At 40.8% G+C, this 18946-nt stretch overlaps 1 protein-coding gene across 1 annotated transcript in view; it reads left to right on the top strand.

Moving 5' to 3' along the window:
* The window catches only part of LOC134310006 (NACHT, LRR and PYD domains-containing protein 3-like), a 109143-nt gene that overhangs the window by 21210 nt on the left and 68987 nt on the right, over positions 1–18946 (top strand). Inside the window, exons 6-11 of the mRNA XM_062991509.1 lie at positions 1242–1358; positions 1572–1635; positions 2470–2668; positions 3069–4860; positions 11134–11307; positions 14531–14704. Coding sequence (XP_062847579.1) covers positions 1242–1358; positions 1572–1635; positions 2470–2668; positions 3069–4860; positions 11134–11307; positions 14531–14704 — 2520 coding nt within the window. The remainder of the gene's footprint in view (positions 1–1241; positions 1359–1571; positions 1636–2469; positions 2669–3068; positions 4861–11133; positions 11308–14530; positions 14705–18946) is intronic.

Raw genomic sequence — 18946 nt, 5'->3', positions numbered from 1 at the left:
GCACAGTGGTCAGAGGGATTTTAAGCCATTCTTCTTGCAGGATAGTGGCCAGGTCACTACGTGATGCTGGTGGAGGAAAACGTTTCCTGACTCGCTTCTCCAAAACACCCCAAAGTGGCTCAATAATATTTAGATCTGGTGACTGTGCAGGCCATGGGAGATGTTCAACTTCACTTTCATGTTCATCAAACCAATCTTTCACCAGTCTTGCTGTGTGTATTGGTGCATTGTCATCCTGATACACGGCACCGCCATCGGATGCACATGGTCCTCCAGAATGGTTCGGTAGTCCTTGGCAGTGACGCGCCCATCTAGCACAAGTATTGGGCCAAGGGAATGCCATGATATGGCAGCCCAAACCATCACTGGTCCACCCCCATGCTTCACTCTGGGCATGCAACAGTCTGGGTGGTACGCTTCTTTGGGGCTTCTCCACACCGTAACTCTCCCGGATGTGGGGAAAACAGTAAAGGTGGACTCATCAGAGAACAATACATGTTTCACATTGTCCACAGCCCAAGATTTGCGCTCCTTGCACCATTGAAACCGACGTTTGGCATTGGCACGAGTGACCAAAGGTTTGGCTATAGCAGCCCGGCCGTGTATATTGATCCTGTGGAGCTCCCGACGGACAGTTCTGGTGGAAACAGGAGAGTCGAGGTGCACAGTTAATTCTGCCGTGATTTGGGCAGCCGTGGTTTTATGTTTTTTGGATACGATCCGGGTTAGCACCCGAACATCCCTTTCAGACAGCTTCCTCTTGCGTCCACAGTTAATCCTGTTGGATGTGGTTTGTCCTTCTTGGTGGTATGCTGACATTACCCTGGATACCGTGGCTCTTGATACATCACAAAGACTTGCTGTCTTGGTCACAGATGCGCCAGCAAGACGTGCACCAACAATTTGTCCTCTTTTGAACTCTGGTATGTCACCCATAATGTTGTGTGCATTGCAATATTTTGAGCAAAACTGTGCTCTTACCCTGCTAATTGAACCTTCACACTCTGCTCTTACTGGTGCAATGTGCAATTAATGAAGATTGGCCACCAGACTGGTCCAATTTAGCCATGAAACCTCCCACACTAAAATGACAGGTGTTTCAGTTATTTTGTCCAACCCCTGTATATATATATCAACGTCAAACAGTAAATCTGTCAGCATCTATCAAGCAGTTTGTGTTCAAAATATGCTTTACTGCATTATTACTTTTCTTCTTTATTACAATTTCTTCTGTGCTTTAGATCGGTGAAGAGAAAAAAATCAGACTTACCTGAACCCAGCTGGGTGTCCATGAAGAGTGATCGGTCAATAGATCATCCCTTATTCTTCAGAGGAGGCGATTATTCTACTGATCTGAGGTCAGGATTGTATTTTATATTCTATTAGGATCTTCACTCCCAGTCTCACCTGATTAAGTTCATTAACCTGATTTATTGTTTCTGAAAGATGAGAGTTTCTGATTGTACTTTATTGTTGTGATGATGTTAAACAGCTGCTGGATGTTTATTGCTGTTTGCTGTGCAGATGTGAAAATGTCGTATCATTTATATTAAACTCGATGTTGTTTACAGGAACCAAGAGAAATTTAAAAAGTTTAAAAGAAGCAGCAGAAATAAGTTGGACTCAATGTTCGAGGTGTGTATCTTTGTGTGGAATTTATGTTTCTTTATATTGTTCATACATGTAACGGTGTGATGGTTAATCAGAGATGATTACAGTTTATCTGTTGTAATAAACAGTAACTCTGGTCTCTCTTTCATAGAACAGTCAAATATAGTGAGCTCCAAAATTATTGACACCCCTAAATGGTAAAAGAAGTTTTTTTTAACCATTTTACTTGGTTATTCAGGACCTCCTGTTCAAAACACAATTGGGTGTTAGGGTTAGCTTTTGTTTTGATTGTTTTAATCATCTGACCTAAAACCCTTTAAAAAGCTGTAATGTAACAATAACACTACAATTCCTTATTTGAATAAATATTGTAGCACTTGGTGCATTTATGCCACACCAACTGGGACCTGCCTGAGGGCTTTGTATGTAAATAAGTTAAGCTAGTGTTCATGGATGTTATATGTTTTTGGCAATCTACAATCCAGGTCTCAGTTATTGATTGAAACATCTAGATGTGAGCAAGTGAGCTTGCTTAGAGTTTGAGTATCTGTATTGTTACTACTGGGAGTGTTGTCTTTCTGTTTAGCTTGATAATAGCGTAGTGGTTGATGTGTTAAACAGTTGCTGTGAACAGCTCCGTCTAAGAATCACATCTGACTATTATTATTAATGTAGATGTAGAGTTACAAGGTGAGCTAGTGAAATGAGCCCACATGTAAGAACTTTGAAACCTGGAGGATCTGCAGAGATTCTATCATGACCATTTTACTCATTTTAACAAAAGGAGCCAAGCATTCTGGTGCTGAATGTACCTGTGTTTTTCTCTAGATGTTTTATTATTGTGTATTTGTTAATCAGGAGCTGGAGCAGAAAGTCTTCACTCTGCTGAAGAATGAGCTGAATAAATATAAGAAGATACTGAGTCCAGATTACCCAGAATGCCTTGAGGTGAAGGATGAGGAGGATCAATGTAGTTTTAGAGAGGAGGCACTGAAGATCACTCTACACGTCCTGAAGAAGATGAACCAGACAGATTTAGCCAACACACTGCAGACCAGTAAGAGCTGCTGGTTTTACTTTCACATTTTCAGCATTTAGCAGACACTTTTATCTAAAGCGACTTACAGTACAGTTACAGTATACAATCTGAGCAATTGAGGGTCAAGGGCCTTGCTCAAGGGCCCAACAGCAGCAATCTTGCAGTGATTAGGCTTGAACCAACAACCTTTTGATTACTAGTCCAGTACCCTAACCACTAGGCTACAGCTTGCCCCAGATTTATTCCATCACTTTCATTTAAGAACAACAAAACTGGTCCAGATTTAATTACAGATCAGTTCAGTTTTGATATTTCTAGTAATAATAAACATTAATAAAGGCAAAGTGATTTAACAACTGTTTTTAACATTTTGATTCATACAGTGAAATATTTCTCTTCATGTTCTTCTGTTTATTAGAGCTGGTCTCTGTTTATCAGAAGAACCTCAAAACCAAACTGATAGAGAAATATAAAAGAATTAATGAAGGAATCTCACAGCATGGATCATCAGTTCTCCTGAATCAGATCTACACTGAGCTCCACATCACAGAGGGTTCGAGTGGAGACGTCAATAATGAACATGAGGTGAGACAGATTGAAACGACATCCAGGAGACCAACAACACAGGAGAAACCCATCAAATGTAACGACCTCTTTAAAGACACGTCCATCAGAACTGTGCTGACTAAAGGAGTTGCTGGAATTGGAAAAACAGTCTCTGTTCAGAAGTTCATTCTGGACTGGGCTGAAGGAAAAGCCAATCAGGACGTTCTCTTCATGTTCCCACTTCCCTTTAGAGAGCTGAATCTGATGAAGGAGAAACATCTCAGTCTGATGGAGCTTCTTCATTATTTTTTCCCAGAATGTAAAAGAATAGAATCAATAAACTGCAGCACCTTCAAGATCATTTTCATCTTTGATGGTCTGGATGAGTGTCGACTTCCTCTAAACTTCCAGAACAATGAAACTGTGAGGGATGTAACAGAATCAGCCTCAGTGGATGTGCTGCTGACAAACCTCATCAAGGGGAACCTGCTTCCCTCTGCTCTCCTCTGGATCACCTCTCGACCAGCTGCAGCCAATCAGATCCCTCCTGAGTGTGTATCCCAGGTAACAGAGGTACGAGGGTTCAGTGATCCTCAGAAAGAGGAGTACTTCAGGAAGAGGATCAGTGATGAGGACCTGGCCAGTAAAATCATCAAACACATGAAGTCATCAAGAAGCCTCTACATCATGTGTCACATTCCAGTCTTCTGCTGGATTTCAGCCTCTGTTCTAGAGAGAATGCTGGGTGAAGCAGAGGGTGGTGAGATCCCCAAAACTCTGACTCAGATGTTTACCCACTTCCTGATCTTTCAGATTAAACACAAGGAGCAAAAGTATCATGGGAAATGTGACCCCAACCCTCATCAGACCAGAGAAACGATACTGGCACTGGGAAAACTGGCTTTCCAACAGCTGGAGAAAGGAAACCTGATGTTCTATGAGGAAGACCTGAGAGAGTGTGGTATTGATGTCAGAGAAGTGTCAGTGCACTCAGGATTGTGTACCCAGATCTTCAGAGAGGAGTTTGGGTTGCACATGGGGAATGTCTTCAGCTTTGTTCATCTGAGCGTCCAGGAGTTTCTGGCTGCTTTATTTGCATTTATCTGCTTCATCAGCAAAAATCAAAGAGAACAACAAACCACTGATCTGTCTGATCTGTTCACCAAGTCCAGCATGTCTGATTTCCTCAAGAGTGCAGTGGACAAGGCCTTACAGAGTGAGAATGGACACCTGGACCTTTTCCTTCGCTTCCTTCTGGGTCTCTCACTAGAGTCCAATCAGACTCTGTTACAAGACCTACTAACACAGACAGGAAGTAGATCTCACAGTAAAGAGAAAGCTGTTAAATACATCAAGGGGAAGATCAGGAAGAATCCCTCACCAGAGAAAGCCATCAATCTGTTCCACTGTCTGAATGAACTGAATGATCACTCTCTAGTGCAGGAGGTCCAGACTTACCTGAACAAAATTAAACCTGATTATGAATTTGATGATTCTGGTTGTCTCAGTGGAATTAGACTCTCTCCTGCTCAGTGGTCTGCGCTGGTGTTTGTGTTGCTGAACTCAGAAGAAGATCTGGAGGAGTTTAATTTGAGTAAATATTACAGATCAAATGAATGTCTTCTGAAGCTGCTGCCAGTGGTGAAAGAATCCAGAAGAGCTGTGTAAGTATTTTCTTCATTAATATCACAGCAGCAGCTTTTTACTGTTAATATAAATGCAGTGCAGCAACATGAAGTGGTTCTGATCCACCTAAACACAACTTATTCTAACCTGTGTGTTTGTATTACATTTTTAAAATGAGATGAATCTTGATGACAGTTTTTTCATTTATTGTTAGTTGTACTGTAGTAACTTTGTTGGGTTACTGTCTCAACCCTTTGGTGCATTTATTCAGAATCAGCTTGCAATACCCTTGTACAAAAGTTTCCAAAATAGATTCCAAAGTATGTACGTAAACTATCGTTAACATTCTCTCATGCTATAATTTTGTGCTATTTTTAGTACGATGCAGCACGTGGGCATCTCGCGGTGCTTTGCTAACCATGGAGGTACTAAGCCATTACACTTTTTGTAGTAAGGAACACACATAACTTATTAGTTTAGAACATTTTTAGAACACACAAAACAAGGGCTGAAATCGAGGCCTAGTTTAATCCATACAACTATATACAGCTCACGGTGTTTCACACTTTTGCACAACGCGTTCACGCTGTGAGCAGGTGACTGAAGAAGCCGACAGCTGCATCCCAAATCTCACACTTAACAGGACATAATCCGGGTACTTTTCACGTACAGTTCATATGTTTTTTTAAACACGCTCACCGCTCCTGCGTACTTCAGTATGAAAGTGTGTGATTTGAAAAGCAGCTGAGATTTGATAGCGCAGACTGCAGAATGGTGAGAGAGAGAAAATATTGAGGGGCGAACAGAGGAGACCGAACAGAGAAGACCACAGAGCGTTTCAGATTATTTTAAGCTGGAAAAAAACGAAAACTTAGAACAACATCCACACCATCAGAGCGTCGCGTTGATACTCTGACTTTTCTTCCTTGTAACCACCACAGGCTTTTTTGAAGGCTCAGACAAACACGCACACACACACACACACACCAGATCTACCTCATCTAGGAGATACAATCCTGACAGAAGCTCCTACAAACACCACAAAACCTCCCAACAAAATGTTACAGCTTTATGTTCTGTGTGAGCTGGAGCTGAAACTTTTAGAGGTTTATATTTATGTATTATTGTTTATTATTATGTATGCTTTAGTTTTAGGTTGCCATTTTTAAAAGTAATTTGATTTATTCTTGATGTATTTGTTTTTGCATTTCAAAAATGTTCTCTTTAAACTGTCCTGTATGCAGGAATAAAAATGTAGAGTTTGCTTTAAGAGGCGCATCTTATTTAATCTTATATGTACTTATTTTTGCTCTTTATTAAAGCAAAAGTATTTCTTATCCAATTACTCGATTAATTGCTGGAATAATCGATAGAATACAAAATTAATCGATAGTTGCAGCCCTACACAAAACACAGTTGTGGTTTAAATATTGGATTAAACTCTTTTTATTTAAATAAATGTTCACATTTTATGTGGTTTTACCTGTTGGGAGGGAAACAATAAAATAGAGAACTTTTTCACTGTCTCAATTCTTCAGTGCCTTTATTCAGAATGAGCAAAGACACAGTGACAGCGCCCCTGAAAACTGGCATGAAACAGGCATTAGCAATTCAGTGCAGTCCAGTATATGAGCCAGTACTAATAGAAAACAGATACACTAATGTAAACAGTAGTTTTAAAAAATACTAACAGTTTTTTTTCTTTTTTACAAAAATGTTATTTTTCCAATACTAGCTCAAAAGGTATATTTACAAACTTTAAAGTAATAATCAAGTGATAAAGAAAACTTCACAAATTAACCCTTTACAGTACCACCATTTTATCCTGGTCAGGGTTGTGATGAGTCTGATTTATTGGGTGAAAGGCAGGAAACACCACTGACAGGTTGCCAGTTAAAGATGAACAGGACCCATGAGCTCTAAAATGTTCCACCTTTGACTCATGCATCCACAGACTGTTATACCAAAAATCTTGGGGTCATCTAGATTTTCTTTGGCAAATGTGAAATAAAGCTTTGTGTTCTTGGTCAGCAGTGATTGCCATTTTTCTCTCTTGTCTTATAATAGCATAGTGTTCATGTACATTGATTGTAACTGAGGCAAATCAGGCCTGCAGCTCTCTAGATGTTTGTTTGGGTTCTTTTTTAAACTCTTGAATACATTTTGGATGGAAGTTCAGGAAGTTTAGATAGAACAGGTGTGGCAGTGTCATGCTGAGTGTGGCTAGTGAAATTGAACCCAGTTGTGAAGTGAATTTGGTTAACTGGTTGATTTAGTATGTAAGGGGAATACTGGGTGATAGAGGTTTTGAATACATTTTTAGCTTTAATAAGTGAATTGTTTTTTAAAGCTGTATCTTGTGTTTACTTGTGTTTCTTTATGTCAGAAACATTTAAATGTGATAAATGATCAAAAATACTATAAAATGGGAAGGGGGTAAATACATTTTCACAGTACTTAAATGATTATAGAAGAATAAATATAATCAGGCGATGCACCACCAAAGATCAACCGGCACACGATGCGAGATCCCGAATGCTTCTTCCTGTATGAAAGGAACAGAGAGGAAAAAAAAAGAGTTAAATAGAGGAACCAACTTACGAGTCAGATTTATCAAAATAATTGATTTGTGAGCGAATTCACTCAAGCGAGAGCAATGGCTTCCCAAGAACGGAAGCGGTAGATTTCGTTGCAGAGTGATATCTACTTTTAAGCAAAAGCTTGAAGAGTACTTTTCTATACGAAGTAAGTAGCAAGCATACGCACACTGGCCAACTACCTTGTCGGCTGGGGTTGACTCAGCACAGTGCAACGCTTAAATACATTCACCCACAGGTGCTACAAATTAGCGCTAATCAGCGCTATGGCTTTTGGGACTTGTAGTTCCTTTGAAGCGGGCCGATCTACTCTTCCTGCTGTGAGAAACAATGAGTGAAGGTATTCGACCCGTTACACTAATTGTGACTGTTCTAGACAGTTTGTTTTGCCTCTGAAAATCATAGTCCCATCACCGTCGAGTTGGGTTCTGTACAGCATCACCCCCTTTTGGGCGATTAAAGTCTGATTGAAAATCACCCAGAATGCTCTCATACACTCATGTTAAGGCTTTTTTTTTCCAGCTGTAGTCATCGCATTGCAGTCTGTATGGGTTCCAGGAGGGTAACCTGGTGTGCTGATAATAGGGGCTAGCAGATAGATAGATAGATAGATAGATAGATAGATAGATAGATAGATAGATAGATAGATAGATAGATAGATAACTTTATTAATCCCATAGGGAAAGTCAGTTATTAAAGCAGCTCCAGGTACATTAAAGTACAAATAATTAAAGTACACAAGTAATGTTGTACACACTATGTAATTAAATAAATAGAATAAAAAAAAAAAGTAGTATGTCATATAAAAAACCTAAAAAGTATCCGAGCAATAAATATTTAGATGATATATGTAATTTGTGATATACTAAGCTGTTGTAGTGTTAAATAATAACAGATGTGTAGTATAGTCTTTATAAACTAGAACATGCACCATGAGTCTGTCCTGATAGAAGTTTAGTGTTTGATGAGGTCCCGAACTAATGAGGTGTTGTACTGCGTGATCGCTGCTGGTATAAACGATCTTCTGTACCGTTCCTTGTTACAGCGGAGCTGGATGAGTCTGTTGCTGAAAGTGCTCCGCTGTCCGACTAACAGCTCATGAAGGGGGTGTGATGGGTTGTCAAATATGGTTTTGAGTTTATTCAGTGACGACCTTCCTACCACCAACTCGAAACTGTCCAGTGAGCAGCCCAACACAGAGCCAGCCTTCCTAATCAGTTTATTAGGTTTCTCTGAGATTGCTTCCCCAACACACTGCTGCAAAGAACACAGCCCCCCCCCCCCACAACCAACTGGTAAAAGATAGCCAACATTTTGTTGCAGACATTAAACTCCACGAAACTGCTCACTAGGTCTCTGTACACATCCTTCTGTCCATCCCTGATACACCCAACCACTGCACAGTCATCAGAAAATTTCTGAAGGTGGCAGTGGTCTGACTCGTACTGGAAGTCGTTGGTGTACAGCGTGAAAAGAAAGGAGGAAAGCACAGTTGCCTGTGGTGCTCCAATGTTGCTGATCAGGCGCTCAGACTGGCAAGTTCCCAGCTATACATACTGGGGTCTTTCAGACAAGTAGTCCAAGACCCAGGTGATCATGGTTTTGTCCACTCGCATGTTCTCCGTCTTTTCCCCCAGTATGCAAGGTTGAATGGTGTTGAAAACGCTTGAGAAGTCAAAGAAAGTGATTTTCACTGTGGTGTTGCTCTGGTCCAAGTGGAAGTGAGCCCTCTGTAGTAAGTAAATCACAGCATCGTCCACGCTTACCTGCTGTTGGTAAGCAAACTGCAGGGGGGTCCAGGAAAGGGCTGACCTGAGACCTCAGGTATGACAGTACTAGTCTTTCTAGGACCTTCATTACGTGGGATGTCAGGGCCACAGGTCTGTAGTCATTCAGAGATGAGGAACAGGACTTCTTTGGAACAGGAACCAGACAGGATGTTTTCCAAATCATTGGTACCTGCTTTTGCTTGAGACTCGGGTTGAATAGATGCTGAAGAATTCCACAAAGCCGGGTGGCACAGACCTTCAGTACTCTTGTGCTGATTCTGTCCGTTCCTGCAGCTTTGCCCACTTTAAGTTTCTCCAGCTGTCTCTTCACTTGGCTCGTTGTCACTTCTAGCAGAGAATATGGGCCATCAGTCAATGGGTCGTATGACTGTGGGTCCTCTGAAAATGGGTCATCAGACTGTGGGTCTCCTGACAACAGGTCGTCAGAGAATGACTGTGGGTCCTCTGACGATGGGTCATCAGACTGTGAGTCTTTTGACAATGGGTCATCGGAGGATGGCTTTGTGTTGAGGAGGTGCAAGTCGTTATGTGTAAGAAGTGGAGGTGGTGAGGGAGTGGGAATGGTGTTGCCAGTGCTGGAGGAGGATGGTGTTGTGCTGAACCTGTTAAAAAACACATTTAGATTGTTGGCTGTGTTCAACTGCCCCCTACAGTGATCTGCTTCATTCCAGCCCAGACTTCTTTTGCATTATTTTGTTCAAGTCTTCCCTCCAGCTTCCTTCTATAGGCATCCTTATTCTCCCTCAGTTTCAACTTCAGTTCCTGAAGCAACAGTGACTCTCCTTCACAGTAATATGTCCCAGATTACACCATCTGTTATTCACAAACAGTGTGACTCCGCCACCTTTCTTCTTACTGCTCCGTTTAGCATCTCTGTTCCCTCTCACTATCTGAAAGCCGGGAATCGAAACGTTGGAGTCCGGAATATCAGCATGAAGCCACGTCTCAGAAAAACACAGCACACTGCTCTCCCGATACTACCGCTGGGTTCCGATCATTGCGTTCAACTCATCCATCTTATTTCCAAGTGTTCTCCCGTTCCCCATGATGGTGGAAGGAATGAAGGGCTTGTAGCATCTCCTCTTCGACTTCTGTTTTAGTGGGACCTGTACTCACAGCCCAGCACCGTGCAGCTCGACAGGCATTCGCCAGAGAACACCAGAATTGGCAGGTCCACTATTGGTGCCCGTTCTCTTCACAGATGAGAGCAGGTTCACGCTGAGCAGATGTGAAAGAGTCTGGAGATGCCATGGTGAACGTTATGCTGCCTGCAACATCATCCAGCATGACCAGTTTGGTGGTGCGTCATTGATGTTCTGGGAGAGTTGCACAAACCTCCATGTGATAGCCAACGGTAACCTGAATGAAATCCTCAGAGGCCCCGTGTGGCCAGAGTGTGTGGGAAGTTCCTGGACAATAAAGGCATCAATTGACTGGCTCTCACGTTCCCCAGACCTGAATTCAATTGAGAACCTCTGGGACTTTATGTATCAGTGCATTTGATGCTGCCAAATCACACCACAGCCTGTCCAAAGTCTCAGTGATGATGACATTAACAGAAATAGGACAAGTCTATGATTTCAATGTTTTACTTTGATTTTCTGTATGAATTTGAGGTCTAGCCCTCCATGGGATGATGATGATTTTAGTTTCCATTGACTGTTGTTGTGTCATTTTGTTCTTATTCTTTTTTATTCTTCTAATTACACAATTTATATTAGTAAAGATTTTCAACTTAAATCTTTCGTTCATCCAGATCCAATGTGTGATTTCCCCCTTAAGGTTTTTGAGCAGTGTATATTCATTCAACTTTTATTAGGATTTGTAGCTTAAAGATTCACGTGTGTGTGTGTGTGTGTGTGTGTGTGTGTGTGTGTGTGTGTGTGTGTGTAAATAATCTGATGTTTCATCTTTTCTTTTTCAGGTTGTTTGATTGTTCTCTTACAAGTAAAAGTTGTGCAGCTCTGTCCTCAGTTCTCAGTTCAAACTCCTCCAATCTGAGAGATCTGAACCTGAGTTACAATAAGCTGCAGGATTCAGGAGTGAAGCTGCTCTCTGCTGCACTGAAGAATCCACACTGTAAACTGGAGATACTGAGGTGAGATTATAACACACACACACACACACACTGTACACTGGAGATACTGAGGTGAGATTATAACACACACACACACACACACACACACACACACACACACACACTGTACACTGGAGATACTGAGGTGAGATTATAACACGCACACACACACACACACTAAACTGAAGATACTGAGGTAAGATTATAACACACACACACACACACACACACTGTACACTGGAGATACTGAGGTGAGATTATAACACACACACACACACACACTGTACACTGGAGATACTGAGGTGAGATTATAACACACACACACTGTACACTGGAGATACTGAGGTGAGATTATAACACACACACACTGTACACTGGAGATACTGAGGTGAGATTATAACACACACACACTGTACACTTGAGATACTGAGGTGAGATTATAACACACACACACACACACACACTGTAAACTGGAGATACTGAGGTGAGATTATAACACACACACACTGTACACTGGAGATACTGAGGTGAGATTATAACACACACACTACACTGGAGATACTGAGGTGAGATTATAACACACACACACACACACACACACTGTACACTTGAGATACTGAGGTGAGATTATAACACACACACACTGTACACTGGAGATACTGAGGTGAGATTATAACACACACACACACACACACACACACACACACACACTGTACACTGGAGATACTGAGGTGAGATTATAACACACACACACACTGTACACTGGAGATACTGAGGTGAGATTATAACACACACACACACACACACACACTGTACACTGGAGATACTGAGGTGAGATTATAACACACACACACACACACACACACACACTGTACACTTGAGATACTGAGGTGAGATTATAACACACACACACACACACACTGTACACTGGAGATCCTGAGGTGAGATTATAACACACACACACACACTGTAAACTGGAGATACTGAGGTGAGATTATAACACACACACACACACTGTACACTAGAGATCCTGAGGTGAGATTATAACACACACACACACACACTGTACACTGGAGATACTGAGGTGAGATTATAACACACACACACACACACACACACACACACACTGTACACTTGAGATACTGAGGTGAGATTATAACACACACACACTGTACACTGGAGATCCTGAGGTGAGATTATAACACACACACACACACACTGTACACTGGAGATACTGAGGTGAGATTATAACACACACACACACACTGTACACTTGAGATACTGAGGTGAGATTATAACACAAACACACACACACTGTAAACTGGAGATACTGAGGTGAGATTATAACACACACACACACTGTAAACTGGAGATACTGAGGTGAGATTATAACACACACACACACTGTAAACTGGAGATACTGTGGTGAGATTATAACACACACTGTACACTGGAGATACTGAGGTGAGATTATAACACACACACACTGTACACTAGAGATACTGAGGTGAGATTGTAACACACACACTGTAAACTGGAGATACTGAGGTGAGATTATAACACACACACACACACTGTACACTTGAGATACTGAGGTGAGATTATAACACACACACACACACTGTAAACTGGAGATACTGAGGTGAGATTATAACACACACACACACACTGTACACTTGAGATACTGAGGTGAGATTATAACACACACACACACACTGTAAACTGGAGATACTGTGGTGATATTATAACACACACACACACACACACACTGTAAACTGGAGATACTGAGGTGAGATTATAACACACACACACACACACACACACACACACACACACTGTAAACTGGAGATACTGAGGTGAGATTATAACACACACACACACACACACACACACACTAAACTGGAGATACTGAGGTGAGATTATAACACACACACTGTACACTGGAGATACTGAGGTGAGATTATAACACACACACTGTAAACTGGAGATACTGAGGTGAGATTATAACACACACACACACACACACACTGTAAACTGGAGATACTGAGGTGAGATTATAACACACACACACTGTAAACCGGAGATACTGTGGTGATATTATAACACACACACACACACACACACTGTAAACTGGAGATACTGAGGTGAGATTATAACACACACACACACACACACACACACTGTAAACTGGAGATACTGAGGTGAGATTATAACACACACACACACACACACACACACTAAACTGGAGATACTGAGGTCAGATTATGACACACGCACACACACACACACACACTGTAAACTGGAGATACTGAGGTGAGATTATAACACACACACATCTTCATATGCAATGTTTTCCAGGATCAATAACGTGTTATCTAATATGATTCTAGCAGTGGAGGAACAAACCATTAATGTTAGAAGATGAAGGAAATGATCATGATTAGATTCAGATTCATTACAGCTTCAGTAATGGGGCAGATATTTGTGTGGATTTTGATTTTTTGACAACTTAATTGTGTTGTGGATTTGATTTTGATTAGCAATATTGTAATTAATCAACACTTAATTACCCGTAATGATTACATTAAAAATACCATGAGTTTCTCATCAATAGCTTCTATCTCACCACAGTACCATACAGGCCTGGTTTATGACGTGTTAAAGATTACTACTCAGGTATCCAATCAGTGAGCAGCACAGATCTGAAGAAGCACACGAGAGAATTTTAAAGATTCTTAATATACCTCAAAGCTCAGTTCAGTCCATAGTGAAGTAAAAACATCTGATACTACAGCAACACAACTCAGGTCAGGTCACACCTCTAAACTATTTCATCAACTAGCTGGTAAACTGTTAACATTAACTACCACATTGTAGAGGACCGAGTGTCTGTGACTAAATCAAGGTGATGGACCACCAAGATCTTTATGGAGGAGTTAAAAAGATTTTTCTGCCTCCAAACTAAGCAGCACAACTCAGTATTTAATCAAATTACAAAGTACTAAAATAATATAAATCAGCTTTAATTAATGTAACAGTTCTGATTGTAACAGAAGCGATATTATGTGTTACACTGGGGGGGTAAATAATTATGAAGAGTTGATACATGTTAGATTTGAATTTTAAATGTTAAAAATTATTTCCAAATAAATATTTTTAATAAAACTAAAACATTAATAACTGTATTTTATTTTACTTACATTCAGATCCTAATGTTCTGATGTTTTATCTTTTTCTTTCTCAGGTTGGAATGTTGTTCTCTAACAGGTGAAAGTTGTGCAGCTCTGTCCTCAGTTCTCAGTTCAAACTCCAACAATCTGAGAGATCTGAACCTGAGTTACAATAAGCTGCAGGATTCAGGAGTGAAGCTGCTCTCTGCTGCACTGAAGAATCCACACTGTAAACTGGAGATACTGGGGTGAGATTATAACACACACACACACACTGTACACTGGAGATACTGAGGTGAGATTATAACACACACACACACACACACACACTGTAAACTGGAGATACTGGGGTGAGATTATAACACACACACACACACACACTGTAAACTGGAGATACTGGGGTGAGATTATAACACACACACACACACACTGTAAACTGGAAATACTGAGGTGAGATTATAACACACACACACACACACACACTCTGTAAACTGGAGATACTGGGGTGAGATTATAACACACACACACTGTAAACTGGAGATACTGAGGTGAGATTATAACACACACACACTGTAAACTGGAGATACTGAGGTGAGATTATAACACACACACACTGTACACTGGAGATACTGAGGTGAGATTATAACACACACACACACTGTACACTGGAAATACTGAGGTGAGATTATAACACACACACACACACACACACACACTCTGTAAACTGGAGATACTGAGGTGAGATTATAACACACACACACACACTGTAAACTGGAGATACTGAGGTGAGATTATAACACACACACACACACACACACACTCTGTAAACTGGAGATACTGAGGTGAGATTATAACACACACACACTGTAAACTGGAGATACTGAGGTGAGATTATAACACACACACACACTGTAAACTGGAGATACTGAGGTGAGATTATAACACACACACACACACACACACTCTGTAAACTGGAGATACTGAGGTGAGATTATAACACACACACACACACACACACACACACACACTCTGTAAACTGGAGATACTGAGGTGAGATTATAACACACACACACACACACACACACTGTAAACTGGAAATACTGAGGTGAGATTTTAACACGCACACACACACACACACTAAACTGGAGATACTGAGGTGAGATTATAACACACACACACTGTAAACTGGAGATACTGAGGTGAGATTATAACACACACACACACTGTAAACTGGAGATACTAAAGTGAGATTATAACACACACACACACACACACTGTAAACTGGAGATACTCAGGTGACATTATAACACGCACACACACACACACACACACACACTAAACTGGAGATACTGAGGTGAGATTATAACACACACTCACTGTAAACTGGAAATACTGAGGTGAGATTATAACACACGCAAACACACACACACACTGTAAACTGGAGATACTGAGGTGAGATTATAACACGCACACACACACACACACACACACTAAACTGGAGATACTGAGGTGAGATTATAACACACACTCACTGTAAACTGGAAATACTGAGGTGAGATTATAACACACGCAAACACACACACACACTGTAAACTGGAGATACTGAGGTGAGATTATAACACGCACACACACACACACACACACTAAACTGGAGATACTGAGGTGAGATTATAACACACTCACTGTAAACTGGAGATACTGAGGTGAGATTATAACACACACTCACTAAACTGGAGATACTGAGGTGATATTATAACACACACACACACACACACACTCTGTAAACTGGAAATACTGAGGTGAGATTATAACACACACACACACACACACACTGTAAACTGGAAATACTGAGGTGAGATTATAGCACACACACACACTGTAAACTGGAGATACTGAGGTGAGATTATAACACACACACACACACACACACACTGTAAACTGGAAATACTGAGGTGAGATTATAACACACACACACACTGTAAACTGGAGATACTGAAGTGAGATTATAACACACACACACACACACACACTGTAAACTGGAAATACTGAGGTGAGATTATAACACACACACACACTGTAAACTGGAGATACTGAGGTGAGATTATAACACACACACACACACACACACACTCTGTAAACTGGAGATACTGAGGTGAGATTTTAACACGCACACACACACACACACTGTAAACTGGAGATACTGAGGTGAGATTATAACACACACACACACACACACACTGTAAACTGGAAATACTGAGGTGAGATTTTAACACGCACACACACACACACACACACACTAAACTGGAGATACTGAGGTGAGATTATAACACACACACACACACACACTGTAAACTGGAGATACTGAGGTGAGATTATAACACACACACACACTGTAAACTGGAGATACTAAGGTGAGATTATAACACACACACACACACACACACTGTAAACTGGAGATACTCAGGTGAGATTATAACACGCACACACACACACACACACTAAACTGGAGATACTGAGGTGAGATTATAACACACACTCACTGTAAACTGGAAATACTGAGGTGAGATTATAACACACGCAAACACACACACACACTGTAAACTGGAGATACTGAGGTGAGATTATAACACGCACACACACACACACACACACACTAAACTGGAGATACTGAGGTGAGATTATAACACACACTCACTGTAAACTGGAAATACTGAGGTGAGATTATAACACACACACACACACACACTGTAAACTGGAGATACTGAGGTGAGATTATAACACGCACACACACACACACACACACACTAAACTGGAGATACTGAGGTGAGATTATAACACACACTCACTGTAAACTGGAATTACTGAGGTGAGATTATAACACACGCATACACACACTGTAAACTGGAGATACTGAGGTGAGATTATAACACACACACACACACTGTAAACTGGAGATACTAAGGTGAGATTATAACACACACACACACACACACACTGTAAACTGGAGATACTGAGGTGAGATTATAACACGCACACACACACACACACTAAACTGGAGATACTGAGGTGAGATTATAACACACACACACACACACACACTGTAAACTGGAAATATTGAGGTGAGATTATAACACACACACTGTAAACTGGAAATATTGAGGTGAGATTATAACACACACACACACACACACACTGTAAACTAGAAATATTGAGGTGAGATTATAACACACACACTGTAAACTGGAAATATTGAGGTGAGATTATAACACACACACACACACACACACTGTAAACTAGAAATATTGAGGTGAGATTATAACACACACACACACACACTAAACTGGAAATATTGAGGTGAGATTTTAACACACACACACACTGTAAACTGGAAATACTGAGGTGAGATTATAACAGACACACACACACACACACTGTAAACTGGAAATACTGAGGCAAGATTATAACACACACACACACACTGAACTTGAAATACTGAGGTGAGATTATAACACACACACACACACACACACTGTAAACTGGAAATACTGAGGTGAGATTGTAACACACACACACACACACACACACACACACTGTAAACTGGAAATACTGAGGTGAGATTATAACACACACACACACACACACACACACACACACACACACACTGTAAACTGGAGATACTGAGGTGAGATTATAACACACACACACACACACACACACTGTAAACTGGAAATACTGAGGCAAGATTATAACACACACACACACACACACTGTAAACTGGAGATACTGAGGTGAGATTATAACACACACACACACACACACACTAAACTGGAAATACTGAGGTGAGATTATAACACACACACACACACACACTGTAAACTGCAGATACTGAGGTGAGATTATAACACACACACACACACACACACACTGTAAACTGGAAATACTGATGTGAGATTATAACACACACACACACACACACTGTAAACTGGAAATACTGAGGTGAGATTATAACACACACACACACACACACACACTGTAAACTGGAAATACTGAGGTGAGATTATAACACACACACACACACACTGTAAACTGGAGATACTGAGGTGAGATTATAACACACACACACACACACTGTAAACTGGAAATACTGAGGTGAGATTATAACACACACACACACTGTAAACTGGAAATACTGAGCTGAGATTATAACACACACACACACACTGTAAACTGGAGATACTGAGGTGAGATTATAACACACACACACACACTGTAAACTGGAGATACTAAGGTGAGATTATAACACACACACACACACACACACACACTGTAAACTGGAGATACTGAGGTGAGATTATAACACGCACACACACACACACACACACACACACACACTAAACTGGAGACACTGAGGTGAGATTATAACACACACTCACTGTAAACTGGAAATACTGAGGTGAGATTATAACACACGCACACACACACTGTAAACT

The sequence above is a fragment of the Trichomycterus rosablanca genome, chromosome 3 (assembly GCF_030014385.1).
Source record: "Trichomycterus rosablanca isolate fTriRos1 chromosome 3, fTriRos1.hap1, whole genome shotgun sequence".
NCBI classification, from domain to species: domain Eukaryota; kingdom Metazoa; phylum Chordata; class Actinopteri; order Siluriformes; family Trichomycteridae; genus Trichomycterus; species Trichomycterus rosablanca.
This window is presented reverse-complemented; position numbering and strand designations above follow the sequence as displayed.